This window comes from Catharus ustulatus, chromosome Z (genome assembly GCF_009819885.2).
Source record: "Catharus ustulatus isolate bCatUst1 chromosome Z, bCatUst1.pri.v2, whole genome shotgun sequence".
NCBI lineage: Eukaryota > Metazoa > Chordata > Aves > Passeriformes > Turdidae > Catharus > Catharus ustulatus.
In genome coordinates, this window is record NC_046262.2 from 67693795 (window position 1) to 67712091 (window position 18297).

At 42.7% G+C, this 18297-nt stretch overlaps 1 protein-coding gene across 11 annotated transcripts in view; it reads left to right on the plus strand.

The window, feature by feature from the left end:
- The window catches only part of PAM (peptidylglycine alpha-amidating monooxygenase), a 148836-nt gene that overhangs the window by 43436 nt on the left and 87103 nt on the right, over positions 1 to 18297 (plus strand). For 8 of the 11 annotated variants that reach the window (XM_033084663.1, XM_033084669.1, XM_033084666.2 and 5 more), the window contains exons 2-3: positions 14555 to 15053; positions 17887 to 18007. In XM_033084663.1, the coding sequence (XP_032940554.1) occupies positions 14962 to 15053; positions 17887 to 18007 (213 nt within the window). In that variant the 5' untranslated portion in view covers positions 14555 to 14961. Of the gene's footprint in view, positions 1 to 12541; positions 12638 to 14554; positions 15054 to 17886; positions 18008 to 18297 lie in introns of all 11 variants that reach the window. The other 3 variants (XM_033084664.2, XM_033084667.2, XM_033084668.2) reach the window with 3 other exon arrangements.

Sequence of the window (18297 nt, forward strand, 5' to 3'; positions counted from 1 at the left end):
GGCTGTGTTGTGGGGAGTTCCTTGGCACAAAAGCTAGGTCAAGTCACAGCTGCTCTTGCGCTGCCTTGCATGAGGCTCGTCCACCGCTGGTTGACGTAGGTCCTTTCATAGGAATTTCTGTAACATAAAATGCAAATCCCAACAAATTGAAGGTGTTTCCATTAAGTCTCCAACCCTCATCCCTTTGGGCCAGGCCGTAGCATCTAATATTGCAGTGGACTCCTCACCTTGCCCCTGCTCCCATGCGAGGTCCTTCCTGTGGGAAATGGGATATAATCTTTCAAGAACTGTTAAAGTGTGAGTCCCCTCCTTAGCTACAGTCTTTCCATATGAAACTTCTCTAGCGTGAGCTGCCTGCAGGGCCACTGCTCCTAATGGGTGTCACGAATTTGCGATTTAGATCATTTAATGAACCACTGTCAAAGGGTTTTAGCAAAAGTGTTATTAATAATATGGTATAAAACTGTGAAGTACAGTTTGATGCTTATTATTGTGTGACCCAATCATTCGAACAATGATACCAGGCACAAATCAAAGTTACCATTCTACCAAGGCCATATGCGATGTCAATCACTTAAAAATGACCGGCCTTTGGTAAAATGGTCTCTCTGCTTCAAGGAGCAACCTTGAGAGACCACCCAGCTCCAGAGGAGATCGCTTCCATGCTGCCTAGCAGGGAGAGCTCAAAGAAGGCTTACTTACGCTGTTCTGTTTATGGAATAATGTGGTTTGCTTGTAGTCAAATTGTATACGGTGGGAAAAGTATGCATGAGACTCCTTGTGCACATACCTTTGTTCCTTGGCAAATGATCCTTGGAAAAAACAGTTGCTATTTATTTTTTAATTGCATGATCAGTCTTCCAAGCTCATGAGCATGGATGCTCACTGGGTCACTCTGCTCCTTTGTGGGTTTTCAGAGGAAGATAAAATCTGAGTTCTTGACCCATTAATGGCTCAGATCTTTTATCTTCTCTGGAACCTGTACTATGTGGCTGAAGGACACATGCATTTGTACCTATCTACAGGCCACAGCACCTGCCACGAGCTTGCTCTGGTGTGGGGCTTCCATAGACTGAAGCTTCCTTTAGAACACATTTACCTGCTCCAATGTGGAGTCCCTTTTCATGACTTCTGCCATGGCATTGGACGTTTTGTACATAGCAATGGAGCATACTGTGTTCTCAGCACTTCTTTCTTGCACTGGTTTTAATTTCTGGTTTTCTTTCCTTTATTCTTCCTTTCTGGTATGCTTTGTTTTTCTTCCATTTTCTCCTGTGAATGCTTGTTTTCCCATTTGTAGTGGTACCTTCTAGCAAAGAGATATGGGCTTCTTGATTACTCATTCGTGTCCTACTAAATACTCTTACTGTACTCTACCTATATTTAGGCACCTCATAGAAAAACCTAGTGCTAGTATATTTACAGGCCCTTGTGTTTATACTTTTTAAAAATTCAGTGTAATGTTAAGACTTGTTCTGCTGAAATAGTGTTCTGCTGAAATACTGTTCTGTTTTATTGTGTTCAGTTACCTTAGTATTTTATTTTTTGTAATACTGAAAATCTATATCTTTAGAGATGCTAGATTTTTAACATTATTTTGATGTTTACAGAATTCTTTATTTTTCTCCTATGGATACTAGTTTTGAAAACAGTGCATTTAACTAGTAAAAAGTGTGTCATGAAAAGGCCTATAATAGTATAATGACTATAAATGAAATTGGATTAATTGATTAGGTTTTCATATTCTGCTCTCCTTGTTATCTTTTTCCTTAATTAAGAAGTGTTTTTATCTGTGCCATGTGGAGCAAGGAAAGACTACATCATTACTTTTGTAATGAACTTTAAGAAACTTTTGTTGACTTATTCAATTATGAATTAATAAGTTGAATTAATTAATTGAAATTGCTCATAACTTGTGGGAAGCTATAATGCTGTAAATCTCAGTGTAACTACATGATGTAGACTGGATATATAGGAAAATTTTCCAGATTTTTACCTGGAGTTACTTAAATGAGATGTACAATTAATGGAGTTAGAAAAAAGTTCTTAATTTTTCTAATTTTTATTTCTAATAGCCATACATTTTTTATGTAAAGAAGGCTATTGAGGCAGGTTTTTGCAGGGGGTGTGTCTGGAGTTGAGGGATGTTTGTCATGGGTAGTATTTGGATTGACAGGTCATTCCATCATCCTACTGAACAAATAGAAACTATGGAAGTAATCACTCCAGCATTCTCATGAGAATGTTGTACTGAACCAGTACAACAATGGAATCACCATTTGCAGAACAACAGGCATAAAGATGCATTACAAGGAGAGCTAGAAGCTTTCTAGCATTAACAGTATTCCTGCCCCTGCTGCTGTCCCGACTCCTACCTACATGCTGCTGTTTCTTCTTTTTTTCCCAGTGTTTAGCTTCATTTAATACCTTTGACAACTACTCCAACTCAGTAATCTGACGAAACAACTTAACCTGTCCCTGAATTGGGAAGTTCAAGAATTCAAGAAACCTTTGGACAATGCTGTCAGGCCCATGGTGTGACTCTTGGGGGCTGTACTGTGCAGGGCTAGGAGCTGTACTCAGTGATCCTTGTAGGCACCTTTCCAGTTTGGATATTCTATTCTTAGATTTATTACCAATTAAACAGAGTAGGATACTGAGAATAAGAACATATTTACAGCCAGCTTCCCTCAGTCTCAATTTCACTCTCAATTCTTCCCGTTTCCTGAGCTGTGGAGGTGAATTGGGAATGAGAGTTGCAGTCAGTTCATAATGCTTCTTCCTGCTCCAAAGTGTGAGACAGTCCTCCATGAACTGTTCCAACATGAATTCTCTTCATAGGTTTGGTTCTTTGAGAACAGATTGCTCTAGTGTAGATCCCTCATAGGCTGCAGCTCCTACCAGGAGCCTTCTCCAGCATGTACTTTTCAGGAGCTGCAGCTTCACTCAGGATACATCTGCCTGCTCTGGTGTGGACTCTGTGGGCTGCAGGTGGATCTCTGGGGCCTGGAGCATCCTTCCTCAGTGACTTTGGGGTCTGCAGAGTTGTTTCTCCAAGTTGTTCACACCCCTCTCAGCTGCTGTGGAGTGTTCTTTACCCTTTCCTAAATGCCTTATAGTAGAGGCATCGCCAGCATGGCTGAGGGGCTCAGCTTTGGGCAGCAGTAGGTCCATCTTGGAGCTGACTGGAACTGGCTCTGTCTGACACAGAGACAGCTTCTGATGTCTCTCACAGAGCCCTACAGCTGCAGCCACCCCAATTCCATGTTCTTCTTAGTGAAGGAACATGCAATGCATATATATATATATATATATATATGAATGCAGTAATTCATAGCTTGTATGTAATGCATAATTGAGCTTATGTATTTGAAATTATCTCTCATCTGCTTTATCCTTGGAGGCTAATCCTAACTCTATAAAACGTTCTCCCTTTAATATTTTCTAATTTTGCATAACAAAGGGAAAACAAAGGGCATTTTAGTGAACTTCAGTTCTTATTGCATTGTGCCACTGATAGTGATCTGGTAATTAAACGAAAGCAGAGGCATCTCACTTGTTTTCCCTTTAAGCAAGTAATCAGTACCATCCAGTTTGTTCATTTTCTCATTTTATGAAATTAGCAGTTTGCTAAGATGTTGTCTCTGTAAAAAGTGTTGTCTTTCTTGACAAGAGAATTTTACCTGTTTTGATACCTGGTCAAAACAGAAACATTAGAAGGTAATTTGTTGTGAAGAAAATGCTATTCAAATGCTATTAAAATGCAGAGTGGGAGAACCAACACATGCTATCTTGTCTTCAGACTTCTGAAGCTTATCTGTAACTCCCAAGAGAAGATCTGGTGTGTTTCAAGCAGTTTCAGGCTGTAAAAATGAATTTCTGTTTGAAGTCTCCTGTTTTACTAATGCAACCACAATGGTATTAATATGAACAGCAAAGAAAATTTTTTGGTGGTTTGCTTATATATTTCTGTTCTATAAAATGAAGTATGATTCCTTTTTCTTAAACAAGATTATACCAAATAGTTTACGGTATGGTGATGGAGAAAAATCAGTTAAAAAAAATTTACCTTGAACTGTATATCATGATTTGAAAAATCTTAGGTTAGAATTCAGAAATTGATGTAAGTTTCCAGGATTTCCAAGAACATTAATTTTATTTTGGTCTGAAGCATGCTGGCAAGTATCTGTAGATTATGCAATATTAAAATTCCTTCTTTTTCAGGCATTTCTTTGTGTCACACCTGAATGTGTATTGTGTTGAGGAGTGGCATTTGTTGTATTACTTTAGGAATGGGGGGAAATGTGGCTGAGAAAGTTGTCCTAGGACTACCTACTTGTTGGCAAATAACCAAGTCTTAAGCAAAGGCTGCTCAATGAGATCACATTATTAAGTAGTAGTTAAATCTTTTCTGCATCTTTTTTTTTTTTTTTTACACGTTTTCTTCTGTTTCCATGAAGTCTTTACAGTGTTAAAAAATTACAGTAAATTCAAGAATACAAGCTGCACTGAGTATAAGCCGCATCTCTGGGTGTTGGCAAACATTTCGGTTTTTGTCCATAAATAAGCCGCACCTGAGTATAAGCCGCTCTGTTGTTCGCAGCGAGGACCCACATGCAACAAAGTTGCCAATTAGTAACAGAACCGTGGCAGGGCGGGGTTTACTGGCTGAGCTAAGGCTGTGCAGGCTCCGCCCGCTCAGGGCTGCCGCTCAGGGCCAGCCGCCGCTCGGCGCTGCCGCTCGGGGCCGGCCGCCGCTGCCACTGGGCTTGGTCACCCCGACCCAGCGCTGCCCCGTGGTGGCAGGCAGGGACGGAGCTTCCCCCGCTCCTATGGCAGCAGCGGCAGGCGGGGACGGAGCTTCCCCGCGCCCGTGGCAGCGGCGGCAGGCGGGGACGGAGTTTCCCCGCTCCTGCCACAGCGGCGGTGGGCCAGGATGGAGCCTGCCTGCTCCTGCCGCGGCGGGCGGGGACGGAGCACTCCACCTCCTCCCCAAGCCACAGCAATGGCAGCGCGGGGCCGCCCCGTCTCTCCCCCGGGCTGTGGCAGAGGAGGGAAGGAGAGAGCTCTCCCACCTCTCTCCCCGCCCCCCCGTGCTGCCTGCAGGGAGCCAGGCTCCACCCGCGGTGCAACAGAGTAACAATTTGTAACAATCACGAAATGCCGGCTTTGCAGCTGCTCAGCTCGGCACTCTGCCTGGCACTTCTGAGGTTGTAAATGTCAGAAAATTATTCACATATTAGCCGCTCCTGAGTATAAGCCACATTTCCGGTTTGGGAGCCAAATTTTAGTCAAAATGGTGCGGCTCGTATTCGTGAAATTACTGTAACAATTCTAGAAGTTTATCTGATGAAATCAAATCTACTTAAACTTTAAGCTTCTCCCATCCATCCCAATCTGGTAGATGCTGAGGGTGATAGCTGTGTGCCGGGTTAGGTGACAGCAATTCTGACGCCTTGAGTTGTAGTTTTTTTGTTTCCCTTGGGTTTTTTTTTTGTGTTTTCTCATGCATATCCTGAAGCTCAGAAAAAAATCTGCGGCTGCTTTTAGTTTCTATATATTCTATAATTTTCTTCCCAGTCTCCCTAGAAATAGTGCCCTTGTTTTTTCTTTGCATGAACATATAAAATAATCTATTTTCTTACGTCTGTCTGTTTGTGATTTCTATAACTACTGTTGCTGTAAGAGTGGTTTACTAAATATAATAGAATGCTTCCTTTATTGTTTAATGAATAGGGTTTGCTTATGGCTTTGGACCATAAGGTTTATTATTTTGTCTCCTTACAGCAGTTAGGAAACTGCAAGTTCTGTTGTGAACATACTGGTCACAAAAGGGGAAGGGTGTAAATGACAGTTCTTTATCCTCCATTTCTTTGCTGTATAAAACTTCATTTAATAAAACAACAAAAAAATATGTCTAGTGAATAAATCTTAGCATACTTACTGAACCGCGTCCACTGGCCTCAGACCATTGATTCAGCCTCTCCAGAACCTTCCTGCCCTCCAGATCAACACTCCCACTCAGCTTGATGTCATCTGAGAACTCACTTAGACAGGGGGCACTTGATCCACTGGCCCAGATCACCGATAAAGATGTTGAATAAGTATGCATCTGGTTTCATCCTCTTTACCCTCTCTTCATATATTTCTATACTTTGATGAGATGTCCCTGAACCTTCTCTTCTCGGGGTTGAACAGTCCCCGCTCTCTCAACTTGTCCTAGTAGGAGAAATACTCCAGTGTCTTCAGCATCTTTATGGTATGTGCTTGAATTCTCTTCAGTATGTCCATGTCTCCCTCACACTGGGAAGCCCAGTGCAGGACATGGCACTCCATGTGTTGCTTCACCAGCACTGAGGGGAAGGATCCCCTCTGTGACATCCTGGCCATGCTTTGGCTCATGCAACCAAAGGTACCATTAATCCTTCTGATGGGTTAACCTTGGTTAAACACTAGGGCCCCATCACAAACCTTCCTCAGCTGGACAGGGGAGAGAAAATATAAGAGAGGCTCATGGGTCAAAATATGGACATTTCTCCTCCCTGTCAGGATCCTTCTGCATAGCAGCACAACGTTCTGATGAATCAGTCACTTGTCCCAGTCCAGTGTCATCTGGATTATACATCTCCTTCTAACCCCTAGATATGTTTTGTGAGTTACTTCTTATTGATGTTGTGGATCAAGAGGTTGTCTAAATTGATGACTTCTTGTGAAATATGTTTTCCTATGAATCTGTGTCCTAGGTGGCTGCATTTAGTACATTAATTAATCTCTAAGCAGATCCCACAAGATACTGATTATCCTGTGTTATTAGAAGCAGTGTTACAACTTGGAGGCCTAGCTGCAGTTCATTTGTTGACCTAGCTACTGTTTGTATACCCAGTTGTTGTCTAAGCTTAAAATACTGCCTAAGACAAAATGTGAATTTGGCTATTGCTGAAGATGGAATGCAAAGAATCCTTGCTCATTTCCATTACTTCCGTGCATAGGAAACAAAGACAGAGATGCATGTATGAGAAATTACCATCTGTGATTGACTTGGACATTAATCCCCATGAATTTTGATAATCTTCTCTTTTTCTTTTCTTTGAAGGTAGTGGTGGTTGCGGGTGTGATTTCAGCTTCTGACTTGTTCTCTTGGTACTGTATATAAAATGTTCCAGTGACTAAACAGAAAATAAGAAAATACTATAATGTGCTTTTAATACAGAACTTTTTTGTGTGTAGCTGGTTTGTGGAAATGAATTGTTATTATTTTAAAAGATACACTTCTAATTTTGTATAATGTCACATTGATATATAGTTATTCTGTTTTGCATTCTGTTTTGAATTATTATTATTATTTTGAATTCCAGCTTCTTGCCTGCCTCTCCTCCTTCTGCCCCCCTTCAGTCTTTGTGTTAGTTGCTGGTTTGGTATTTTTTTCTTTACTCCCTTGTTTCTTTGTTTTGTTTGGATGGAGCATGTGGGATAAAATAACATGCTTACATTGCCCAATCTAATTTTCATCTCCCTTTCTCTACTTTCACTGTAGTCTTTGTCATTAATTATGTCTTTTTATTTAATTACTTCTGTTCCCTTGGGATCTCTTGCCCCAAATTGAAAGCATAACTGTGGTATCTAGATGTCCAGATAATGAGCCTAAATTATGTAATCTTATTACTGAATCTCACATCCTCACTTTTCTTAATACTTTTTCCCTCATATATTTTTCTGAATTGCATCATACCTAACATTACGTTGGAATAACTTCAGGATAGCGCTGCCTTCTTAAATTATTTCCTCTGCTTTCCTTCCAAATGTAAAATTTCATTATACAGGAATCTAATCTGAAGTACTAGGTGCATTAAACCTCATATTTCATATTCATCCAGCTGATAAACCTCGGGAGAGGGCAAACAGGATGTGACACGCTTCTGAGGGCGTGGCACAGCAGTTTGCGTGGCAGTTTGCGCAGGCAGGGCAAGCAGATAGGGTTGCAGGTTTCTTCCTGCTAGCAAGGCTTGCTGTGTGTTGTTTACTGTGTTTCTATTGATTGGTTGGGTGGTTGGTTTTGGGGTTTCTGCTAGTAATGGTCTATACATGATCAAAAACTGTAGTAAGTACAAGTGTGTGTAACTAAATAGAACACTCCAAAAAGGATGTGTCTGTACAGACCCATTCCTGTGTGGAGTGTTTGAGCTTATCAGTGGTACCAGGGGGCATTGCAGAAGAAGCCTGTCTCTGGTGTGAACAGGTGAATGATCTCCTTTTGCTGGTGACTGAGCATAGGAGGAAGTTGAAAGACTAAGGAGGATTAAGGAAAATGAAAGGGAAATAGATTGGTGGAACTCTACCCTCCCACCCTTGAGGGAGGCCCACCTGGAGTCAGAGGATTTCCAAACCTCCCACTCAGACAATAGGGCACTTACCGATGAAGGGGAGTAGAAATGGGTACCTGTTTGGGGAGGCTATAAAAATTTCTCGCGACCCTCATCCCCTAGCCACTTCAGAATAGGTATGAGGCCTTGGATTTAGAGAGTCAACCAGATGATTTAGAAGAAAGTCATGTACCCAGTGAGCCTCCCAATTATGATTCATCTGTAAGACAGATCACTGCCTCTAGCATCAAAAAGAAAGGAAGGGTGGTTGTTGTGGCTGACTCACTTCTGAGGTTAACAGAGGGCCCCATATGTCAGCCAGACCCATTCCACAGGGAGATGTACTGCCTTCCCTGGGGCCCAGGTACAGGACATCACTGAGAGACTTCTTGGGCTGATTCGGCCCACTGATTATTACCCACTGTTGCTACCCCAGGCTGGAAGTGATGAGAATGGAAAGAGGAGTGTTAGGGCAATTAAAAGGGACTTAAGGGCACTGGGTCAAGTGGTTGATGGGGCAGGGACACAGGTAGTCTTCTCTTCAGTCCCTTTGGTAGCTGAGAAAAACAGTAGAAGGAATAGGAGAACTCACATTATTAACAAATGACTCAAGGATTGGTGTCATTGGCAGAATTCCATGTTCTTTGATAATGGGGCAACTTTTATGGCACCTGGCATGCTAAAACTGAATGGGCTCTATTTCCCTGTTGAGGGCAGAAGGATTTTAGCTTATGAACTGGTGGAACTCATGAAGAGGGCTTTAAACAAGGTTCAAAGGGGGAAGGGGAAGCAGTCTGAAAGCAGGCCCAAGGGTAGTAAGACTGAATTAGGGGTGAAATCCGTAGCCCAGCTGAGGTGTATGTATACCAATGCCTGCAGCATGGGTAACAAACAAGAAGAGCTGGAGGCCATGGTACAACAGCAAAGCTATGATGTAGTCGCCATCACAGAAACGTGATGGGATGACTCACACAGTTGGGATGCTGCACTGAATGGCTGCATGCTCTTCAGAAGAGATAGGAAAGGGAGAAGAGGTGGAGGGGTAGCCCTTTATATTAGGGAGGTTTTTGATGCCAAAGGTATTGAAACTAATGATGATGGAATTGAATACTTATGGGTAAGAATTACAGGGAAGGCTAACAAGGCTGACATCCTACTGGGAGTCTGTTATCGCCCACCTAGCCAGGGAGAAGAGGTAGACAGCTTATTCTATAAGCAGCAAGAGAATGTTTCATGATCATCAGCCCTTGTTCTCAGGGGACTTTAACCTGCTGGACATCTGCTGGAAACTTAATATAGCAGAAAGGAGGCAGTCAAGGAAATTTTTAGAGTATGTGGAGGATAACTTTTTGTCACAGCTGGTGAGTAAGCCCACCAGGGGAGAGACTATGTTAGATCTGTTGTTTGTGAATAGAGATGGGCTGGTGGGAGATAGGGTGGTTGGAGGCTGCTTGGGGCACAGTGATCATGAAATTATAGAATTCTCAATATTTAGTGATATCAGGAGGAACATCAGTAAGACTTTTACACTGGACTTCTGGAGGGCAGACTTTGGCCTATTTAGGAGATCTATTCAAAGTGTTCCTTGGAAGCAACCCTTAAAAACAAAGGAGTTCAGGGAAGGTGGATGTGCTTCAAAACAGAGGTCTTGAGGGCACAGGAGCAGACTGTCCCTGTGTGCCAAAAGATGAGTTGAAGCTGACATCCAACCTGGATGGGCAAGGAGTTGTTGGAGGAACTTAGAAATAAAAAGAGGATGTATCATGTTTGGAAGGAGGGTCAGGTGTCTCAGGAAGTATTTAGGGGGGCTCCTAGGGCACGTAGGAAAAAAATTAGAGAGGCCAGAGCTCAGTATGAACTTAAAATGGTGACTTCTGTAAAGAATAACAAAAAATATTTCTTCAAATATATTAATGGTGAAAGGAGCGATAAGACCAATTTTTATTCTCTATTGGATGAGGGAGGGAACTTAGTAATTCTGGATGAGGAGAAAATAGAGGTGCTTAACGCCTTCTTTGCCTCAGTTTTTAGTGGGAAGATGGTTTGTCCTCAGGATAACTGTCCTTCTGGATTGGCAGATGATGTTAGGGAGCAGAATGGTCCCCTTGTTATCGAAGAGGATGCAGAGAACTGCTGAGATGCTTGGATATTCATAAATATATAGGAACAGATGGGATCCATCTCAGGGTGATGAGGGAGCTGGTAGATGAGTTTGTGAAGCCACTCTCCATCATTTACCAGCAAACCTGGCTCACTGGTGAGGTTTCAGATGACTGGAAGCTGGCCAATGTGACACCCATTTACAAAAGGGGTGGAAAAGAGGATCCTAGTAATTATAGATCAGTTAACCTCAGTACCAAGGTTATGGAACAGTTTATACTGAGTGCCATCACGCAGAATTTATAAGATGGCCAGGGTATCAGACCCAACCAGTTTGGGTTTAGGAGGACATAGGTCATGTTTGACCAGCCTTTTACCTGGTCTCCTTTTACGACCAGGTGACCCACCTGGTAGAGGCAGGAAAGGCTGTGGATGTTGTCTATTTGAACTCCAGGAAGATCTTTAACACTATCTCCCACAGCATACTCCTAGAAAAGCTGGCTGCCCACAGCTTGGACAGGAGTACTCTGTTGGATTAAGAACTGGCTGGATGGCCAGGTCCAGAGAGTGGTGGTGTATGTTGTTTCATCCAGATGGTGGCCAGTCATTACTGGTGTTCCTCAGAGGTCTGTACTGGGGCCAGTCGTGTTCAATATTTTTCCTGATAACATGGATGAGGATATTGAGTCTTTCACCAGTAAATCTGCAGACGACACTAAACTGGGAGCATGTGTTGGTCTGTTGGAAGGCAGGGTGGCTCTTCAGAGAGACCTGGAACAGTTGAATGGATGAGCAGAGTCCAACAAGATGAAGTTTAGTAAGTCCAAGTGGTAAGTCCTGCATTTTACCTACAGTAACCCCCTGCAACGTTATAGGCTGGGAACAGTGTGGCTGGACAGCGCCCAGATGGAAAGGGACCTGAGGGTACTGGTCAACAGCCAGCTGAACATGAGCCGGCTGTGTGCCCTGGTGGCCAAGAAGGCTAACAGCATCCTGGCCTGTATCGGGAATAGTGTGACCAGCAGGAGGAGGGAGGTCATTCTTGCCCTGTATTCAGCACTGGTGAGGCTGCGCCTGGAATGCTGTGTCCAGTTCTGGCCCCTCAGTTCAGGGAGCATGTGGAGATGCTTGAGCGCATCCAGAGGAGGGCAGCAAGGCTGGTGAGGGGCTTGGAACACAAGCCCTATGAGGAATGGCTAAGGGAGCTGGGCTTGTTTAGCTTGGAGAAAAGGAGGTTTGGGTGACCTTATCACTCTCTACAACTTCCTGAAAGGTGATTGTAGTCAGGTGGGGGTTGGTCTCTTTCACCAGGCAGCAGTTGATAGAACCAAAGGACACAGTCTCAAGCTGCACCAGGGAAGATATAGGTTAGATATTAGGAAGAAGTTTTTGATGGAAAGAATAATAAAGTATTGGAAAACTTTGCCTGGGGAGATGGAGTCATCATCCCTGGATGTATTTTAAAAAGACTGGATGTGGTGCCATGGTATAGTTGAGGTGTTACTGTATGGGTTGATCTTGATGATCTTGGAGGTCTCTTCCAACTCAGTTTTATTGTGATACTGTGAAAAGCACTTGAGGATGAAATTGGCCATTTTTAAGGAGAATATTCAGATGTGTATTTATCTCACTGGAGCTTAATTTCTTTGTTTTTTTAGATATTCCAAATTATTGCTTTGCCCCCACATCCTGTGGTCAGCCACAAATTGTTACATATTCTCTTAACATTAAGATGTGTTCTGGTGATTTTTTATTATTTGATATTTGCTACTTGTAGTGATACTTGAAAGCTGCTGTAAATAAACTCTTGTATTTCAGATGAGGAGGAACTGTGGGTCTGGTTTCTTAGTTCTTTCCTTTATTTCTTTTGTACTAAATATATCAATTTATTAAGCTGTATACCGTGTAGATGTTTGTAACAGACTTGATGTAACAGATCTCAGACATCGTGAAGCTGGCATAAACTAAGCATTTGTTTTTATTTCTAGGTTTTGGAAAATATATTTTCATATTAAAAAAATAGAATATTATAGTTTTGTGTATGTTACAACTCACTGTATTCTTCCTGTCCCTATTTTTAGATTTCTTGTTTTTCAAGTGCATTTCCACCATGGTATCGGGAGAAAAGACATAATTTCTTAGGTGATACAACTAAAGAAAGTAGAACTTCTGGTCAGGTAGTTTATAAAGATACTGAACAGTTACCTTTGTGTCGTTATTCCTTAAAGAGTGAACGTAGTGAAGCCTTATGTTATTGTAGTTAACTTATGTGAAGCATATCAGCATGTCACACTTGGTTTTTTTGGTTTGTTTTTAAATGATTTTTGGTCTTCGTCACAGCGCAGTCCTTTATATGTATTGCAGATTTGCATAGTTCACCAGTGAAAATTATTTAGATCACTTCCTCTAACAAAGAAGTGGAGACATGAAAATTTACATTAAAAAAGGAATTAAGATTGAATCATTGCTTGCATTAATGATTTTGGACAGCCTTGGCACGTTTTTGACCAGCTGAAAGCTAATATGGGTTCATTTTCAGTTGTTTGTGACTAAATCTTTTTTGCCATCCTTCAGCGAATAAAATTTGCAAGTTTAATGTTGATTACCTTAATCAGATTTTAAAATCTTGTGAGTAGTCCAAAGCAAATCCAGTGTCACTGTTTAGCAACTGGCACTGACTGTTTAGCCAGTATGGCTGCTTAGTTTATGCTTAAGCATTTTTGATTTATAAGAAGCCTTTTTGGTATGGGAGCAATTTTTTCTTTTTTTTAGATATGTGGATTTTCAATTTTCACTGGTTTCATGTTAGAATCCTTGTTTTCTATTTTGTCATTATGAAAGTATTTTGACTGTCTTTCAGGGGCTGGAAAATATTTTAATTTGGGTGTTTTTTTCTTATTAGTATTTATATTAATCTACAATACCCTATTTACTGTATTTTATTTATACTAATTTGGAAAAATTTCTACATGTACTCTGGTACAGTTAAAAGATTTTGATTTTAACTGGAAACTTTCCTTCTGCCAAAACTGGAATTCTCAAAAAATAAAAGAATACTAATATATATGTCTTTAGTAAGACCTGGAGTAATTTTCTACCATAATTATTAAAGAATACTAAAATTTTGAAATTAAATACTGTGTATATTAAAATGGGGAAGTAAGAACAGTTGAAGTTAAACAGGAGAGAGACTAATAGTTTATGCTGGCATACCCTCAGGATATGAAAGGACAGAAAACTACTCAATAATATAAAGCAGTCTGATCTCAACTGTTCTGGCTAAGGCATTTCCAAAAATAATTTTTCAGTATCTCTTTCCTGAAATAGATATAAAAAGTAGCTAAAGCAAGTAAGAAACAGATATTAATGACATAATGGTTTATTACAGGTTGAATTAAAAGTAAAGTATTTTCCCAGTCTGCAATACATACAGAAACATTTGGTGATAATTAATACAATTTACGAACCTTGATTCTTGCTACATCAAATTGGTGCCTTTTTTTCCTTGCTTGTAGAACACATTATACTAGTGTTTGCATATGTGAAATACTCCATACTTTCCATTTTATATATTGAGGAGGTCTTTATGTTTCTTCCCATCATGTAAAATATGTTTGAGACGACATTTTTTGTATTGAAATGAAATGTATCTGTTTCTGATTATATATGCAGGGAAGGGAAGGGAAGTTCCAGGAGGGGAAGTTCAGGGAAGGGAAGGGAAGTTCAGGGAAGGGAAGGGAAGTTCCGGGAAGTTCCGGGAAGGGAAGTTCCGGGAAATTCCGGGAAGTTCCGGGAAGGGAAGGGAAGGGAAGGGAAGGGAAGGGAAGGGAAGGGAAGGGAAGGGAAGGGAAGGGAAGGGAAGGGAAGGGAAGGGAAGGGAAGGGAAGGGAAGGGAAGGGAAGGGAAGGGAAGGGAAGGGAAGGGAAGGGAAGGGAAGGGAAGGGAAAGGGGGAATCAACAGAACCAATGCAATCTTTACTGGGTTGGGCTACAGCTCATGAAAGAACTTACTAATATATTAAATGCCTCAACAGTGATTTCTTGAGAACTAATGTTCTAATGTGTTAGTCATTTTTATGCTCCTATTTTTACAGATTATGAAGAATGACTGATACTGGTTTCTGTGATGCCACTTGAAGTCTCCTGTGCTGTGGATTGATAAATAACATGCAGATTTAACTGCACAATCAGCGAAGAAAGCATCAGGAGTGCTAGTCCTCTTCAGCTCCTTAAGTCATCTGTCTGCAAGGGAAGATTCTTCAACAGCTTTTTACAGCTGATAAAAAAGACAGCATAGTATCATCTGCCTTCCTGATTTACAGTGCGTTGCTTTCCAAGACAGATGGTCTGTCAGAAGCTGGAGGATGCCCGCAGAGCACATAGTAATGAAGTAGTGAAATGATACTGCTGCTGCTGCCACCTGATTGTGAGGATCACAGCTGATAGAACTGCACTGCCCTTTTTCTGCTTGCTTAATCAGGCCAGAAATAGCAGGGTAGACATGGCTGGCTCCATGAACAACCTGCTAATATTGCTTCTTCTGTTTCAAAACATCTGTTTGGGTTTCAGAAGCCCACTTTCAGTCTTCAAGAGGTGGGTTATACCAGAAAATATTATGTGTTGAATGCATGCAGACAGAATATTACCAAAGTAGGTAAAAGTATGTCTTAGATTAAAACATGTTATGGTATTTGTTCAGTTTTGATCATTGCTCTGAATTTTCTTTCTGCACTTTTGAAACGGCCCTGTTGTCATACTGAAGACAGAAATTCATGTTTTATACGTAAGATTGCTCAATAAAGGTGATATGTAGATAGAAGGATAAAATGGCTATTAATATACATTTTTTAGTTAACACAGCTGTATTTGAGGCTACACCGAGAGTAAATGTATTTCAGATGCTGGAGTTAGCTTGCAGGGTAAGATGATATTTTGACAAGAAAACATTAACTAAACTGAACAGTCCTGAGAAATTTAGGGGTTGTTTGAATTCAGAATAGCATGAGTAAATTTGAATGTAGTGCAGACAAGAGGAGTAGCCTCTTAACTCCTGAAAAAGGGATTTTACTGTTATTGAGGTTGGGTACCATGTTGCTTCTGTATACAAATATGCATAGTCAAAACTTGTATCAGTGTTGTATCAGTATTTTTCACGTCTTACCCATTCAGTTCTTTATAGCAATCTACATTTTTCTTACAATTCATTTATATTTTACATTCAATGCAGAATTCAGTATTTGATGTTACCAAGTTTACGGTTTTACTTTGCTACTTGTTGTAGCATAGAAGTTGCTATAAATGCCAAAATTCAAATTATGCTTTAATTAAAAGTTGCCCCTTTGTATGTAAGTTAAATTTAATCTGTATAGAATTACAGGAATTTCACCATTACTAGCCGCACCTGATTATAAGCCCCATGTCCGGGTACTGACAACATTTAGGTTTTTGTCCAGATATAAGCCGCACTGGAATATAAGCCACATTTTCGTTCGCAGGGAGGACCCGCATGCAACAATGTAACAAATTAGTAACGGAATGGCAGGATCGCTTACCCTGGCCCAGCGCTGCCCTGTGGTGCCGGCATGAGGGAGGCATGGAACCTGCCCTCACCCGTGGCCGCAGCGGGAGGGAGGCATGGACCCTGCCTTCACCTGCAGCAGGAGGGAGAGGTACAGAGCCCGCCCACTCCCGCGGCGGCAGTGGGACGGAGGCACAGAGCCCCCCGCCTCCCCCCGCAGCCTCAGAGCTGGCAGCACAGAGCCCCCCACCTCTCCCCCAGGCTGCGGGGGCCGGCAGGAGGGAGCCCCTGCCTCTCCCCTGGGCCGTGGGGCCGGCAGGAGGGAGCTCCCCGCCTCCTCCTCGCGCTGCTGGCACAGAGCTCGCCTCCACCCACCGTGCAACAGAGTAACCAACTTGTAACAATCGCGCAATCCCGGGTTTTACTGGCAGGTGCTTGGCCCGGCACCCTGGCTGGCACTTTTGGGTTTGGAAATTTCAGAACTTTTTTCATCTATTAGCCGCTCCTGAGTGTAAGCCGCATTTCTGGGTTGGGAGCAAAATTTTAGTCAAAATGGTGAGCAGAAATTACTGTACAAATCATAGTCTCAACACTCCCCAAAACTGTTGTGAATTATTAATAGTACTTGACAAAATATAATGAACTGATTCTCTATCTGTACTTCCATGTGCCTCAGACAATTACCAGGATGAGATAATAGTTTACATTTTCAGATAACATTTTCTGAACTAGTCATCTGATTATTCAGATGAGGAACTAGTTCAGTAAGTACTACCAAGTACAGTAATTTCACGAATACAAGCCGCACCAATTTGACTAAGATTTTACTCCTAAACTGGAAATGCGGCTAATAATCAGGAGCGGCTAATATGTGAATAATTTTCTGACATTTACAACCTCAGAAGTGCCAGCCAGAGTGCCGAGCCGAGCTGCTGCGAAGTCGGCATTTTGCGATTGTTACAAATCGCTACTTTGTTGCACCGCGGGTGGAGCCTGGCTGCCTGCAGGCAGCACGGGGGGCGGGGAGAGAGGAGGGAGAGCTCTTTCCTTCCCTGCTCTGCCACAGCCCGGGGAAGAGACGGGGCGGCCCCGCGCCGCCATTGCCGCGGCTCGGGGAGGAGAGGGGGGACCCGGGCCGCCCCTACCGCGGCTCGGGGAGGCGGCGGGGGACCTGGGCTGCCACTGCCGCGGGAGTGGGGAGGGTGGGGGGGACCCGGGCCGCCACTGCCGCGGCCCGGGGAGGAGGGGAGGGACCCGCGCCGCCACTGCCGCGGCTCTGGGAGGCGGCGGGGGACCCGGGCCGCCACTGCCGCGGCTCTGGGAGGCGACGGGGGACCCGGGCCACCCCTGCCGCGGCTCTGGGAGGCGGCAGGGGGCTCCGTCCCTGCCTGCCACCACGGGGCAGCGGCGGGCCGTGGTGACCGAGCCCAGTGGCAGCAGCGACCGGCCCCCAGTGGCCCCGCCGAGCGGCAGCGCTGGGCTGGGCTACCTGGCCCCGTCGGCAGCCCCTAGCGGGCCGAGCCTGCACAACCTTAGCTGAGCCAGTAAACCCCACCCTGCCGCCGTTCTGTTACTATTTGGCAACTTTGTTGCACGCGGGTCCTCGCTGCGAACGACAGAGCGGCTTATACTCGGGTGCGGCTTATTTATGGACAAAAAACTAAATATTTGCCAACACCCAGAGATGCGGCTTATACTCAGTGCGGCTTGTATTCGTGAATTTACTGTACTTACTGAAGTAACTGAACAACTAGGATCTTTTCCTCAGCTTGTGATGGAGTGAAATTTTCAAATCACTCCTGGAACTACTCAGCATTGTCTAACTTCTTTACTATTCTATGAGGACCCTTCTTTTAAGAAAGACATAACAAAAATCAATAGCTAAAAAAAATCTTCCTTCTTCTTAAGATATAAAGATGCTAGCAGATCTCTTTCCAGTGAATGCCTTGGAAGCGACCAGCCGGTGATTTCCTTTGGTCTGTCAGATTTGACACTTGACATCCGAATGCCTGCGGTGACACCTAAGCAGGTGAGAGAATTGCAATTTTTGCCACTTTATCTTCTTTCAATAAACTAGGAAAACCAAGCTTTCCCTACAATATCACTCAAATAAAATGAAAAAAAAAAAACAGGGTAACTTTTATAAATACTTATCTAGAGAAAAGTAGGCAAAAAAAAAGGTAGCTTCAAATGAGAAAAAAATCTTTTCATTGAATTAATTTTACTTGTAAAATGTTGATTTCATAAACTGAATTGTTAAAGTTTTATAATATGAAATATTTCTAACTGTGCCAGTAAGACATGGAGTTCCAGTTTAAA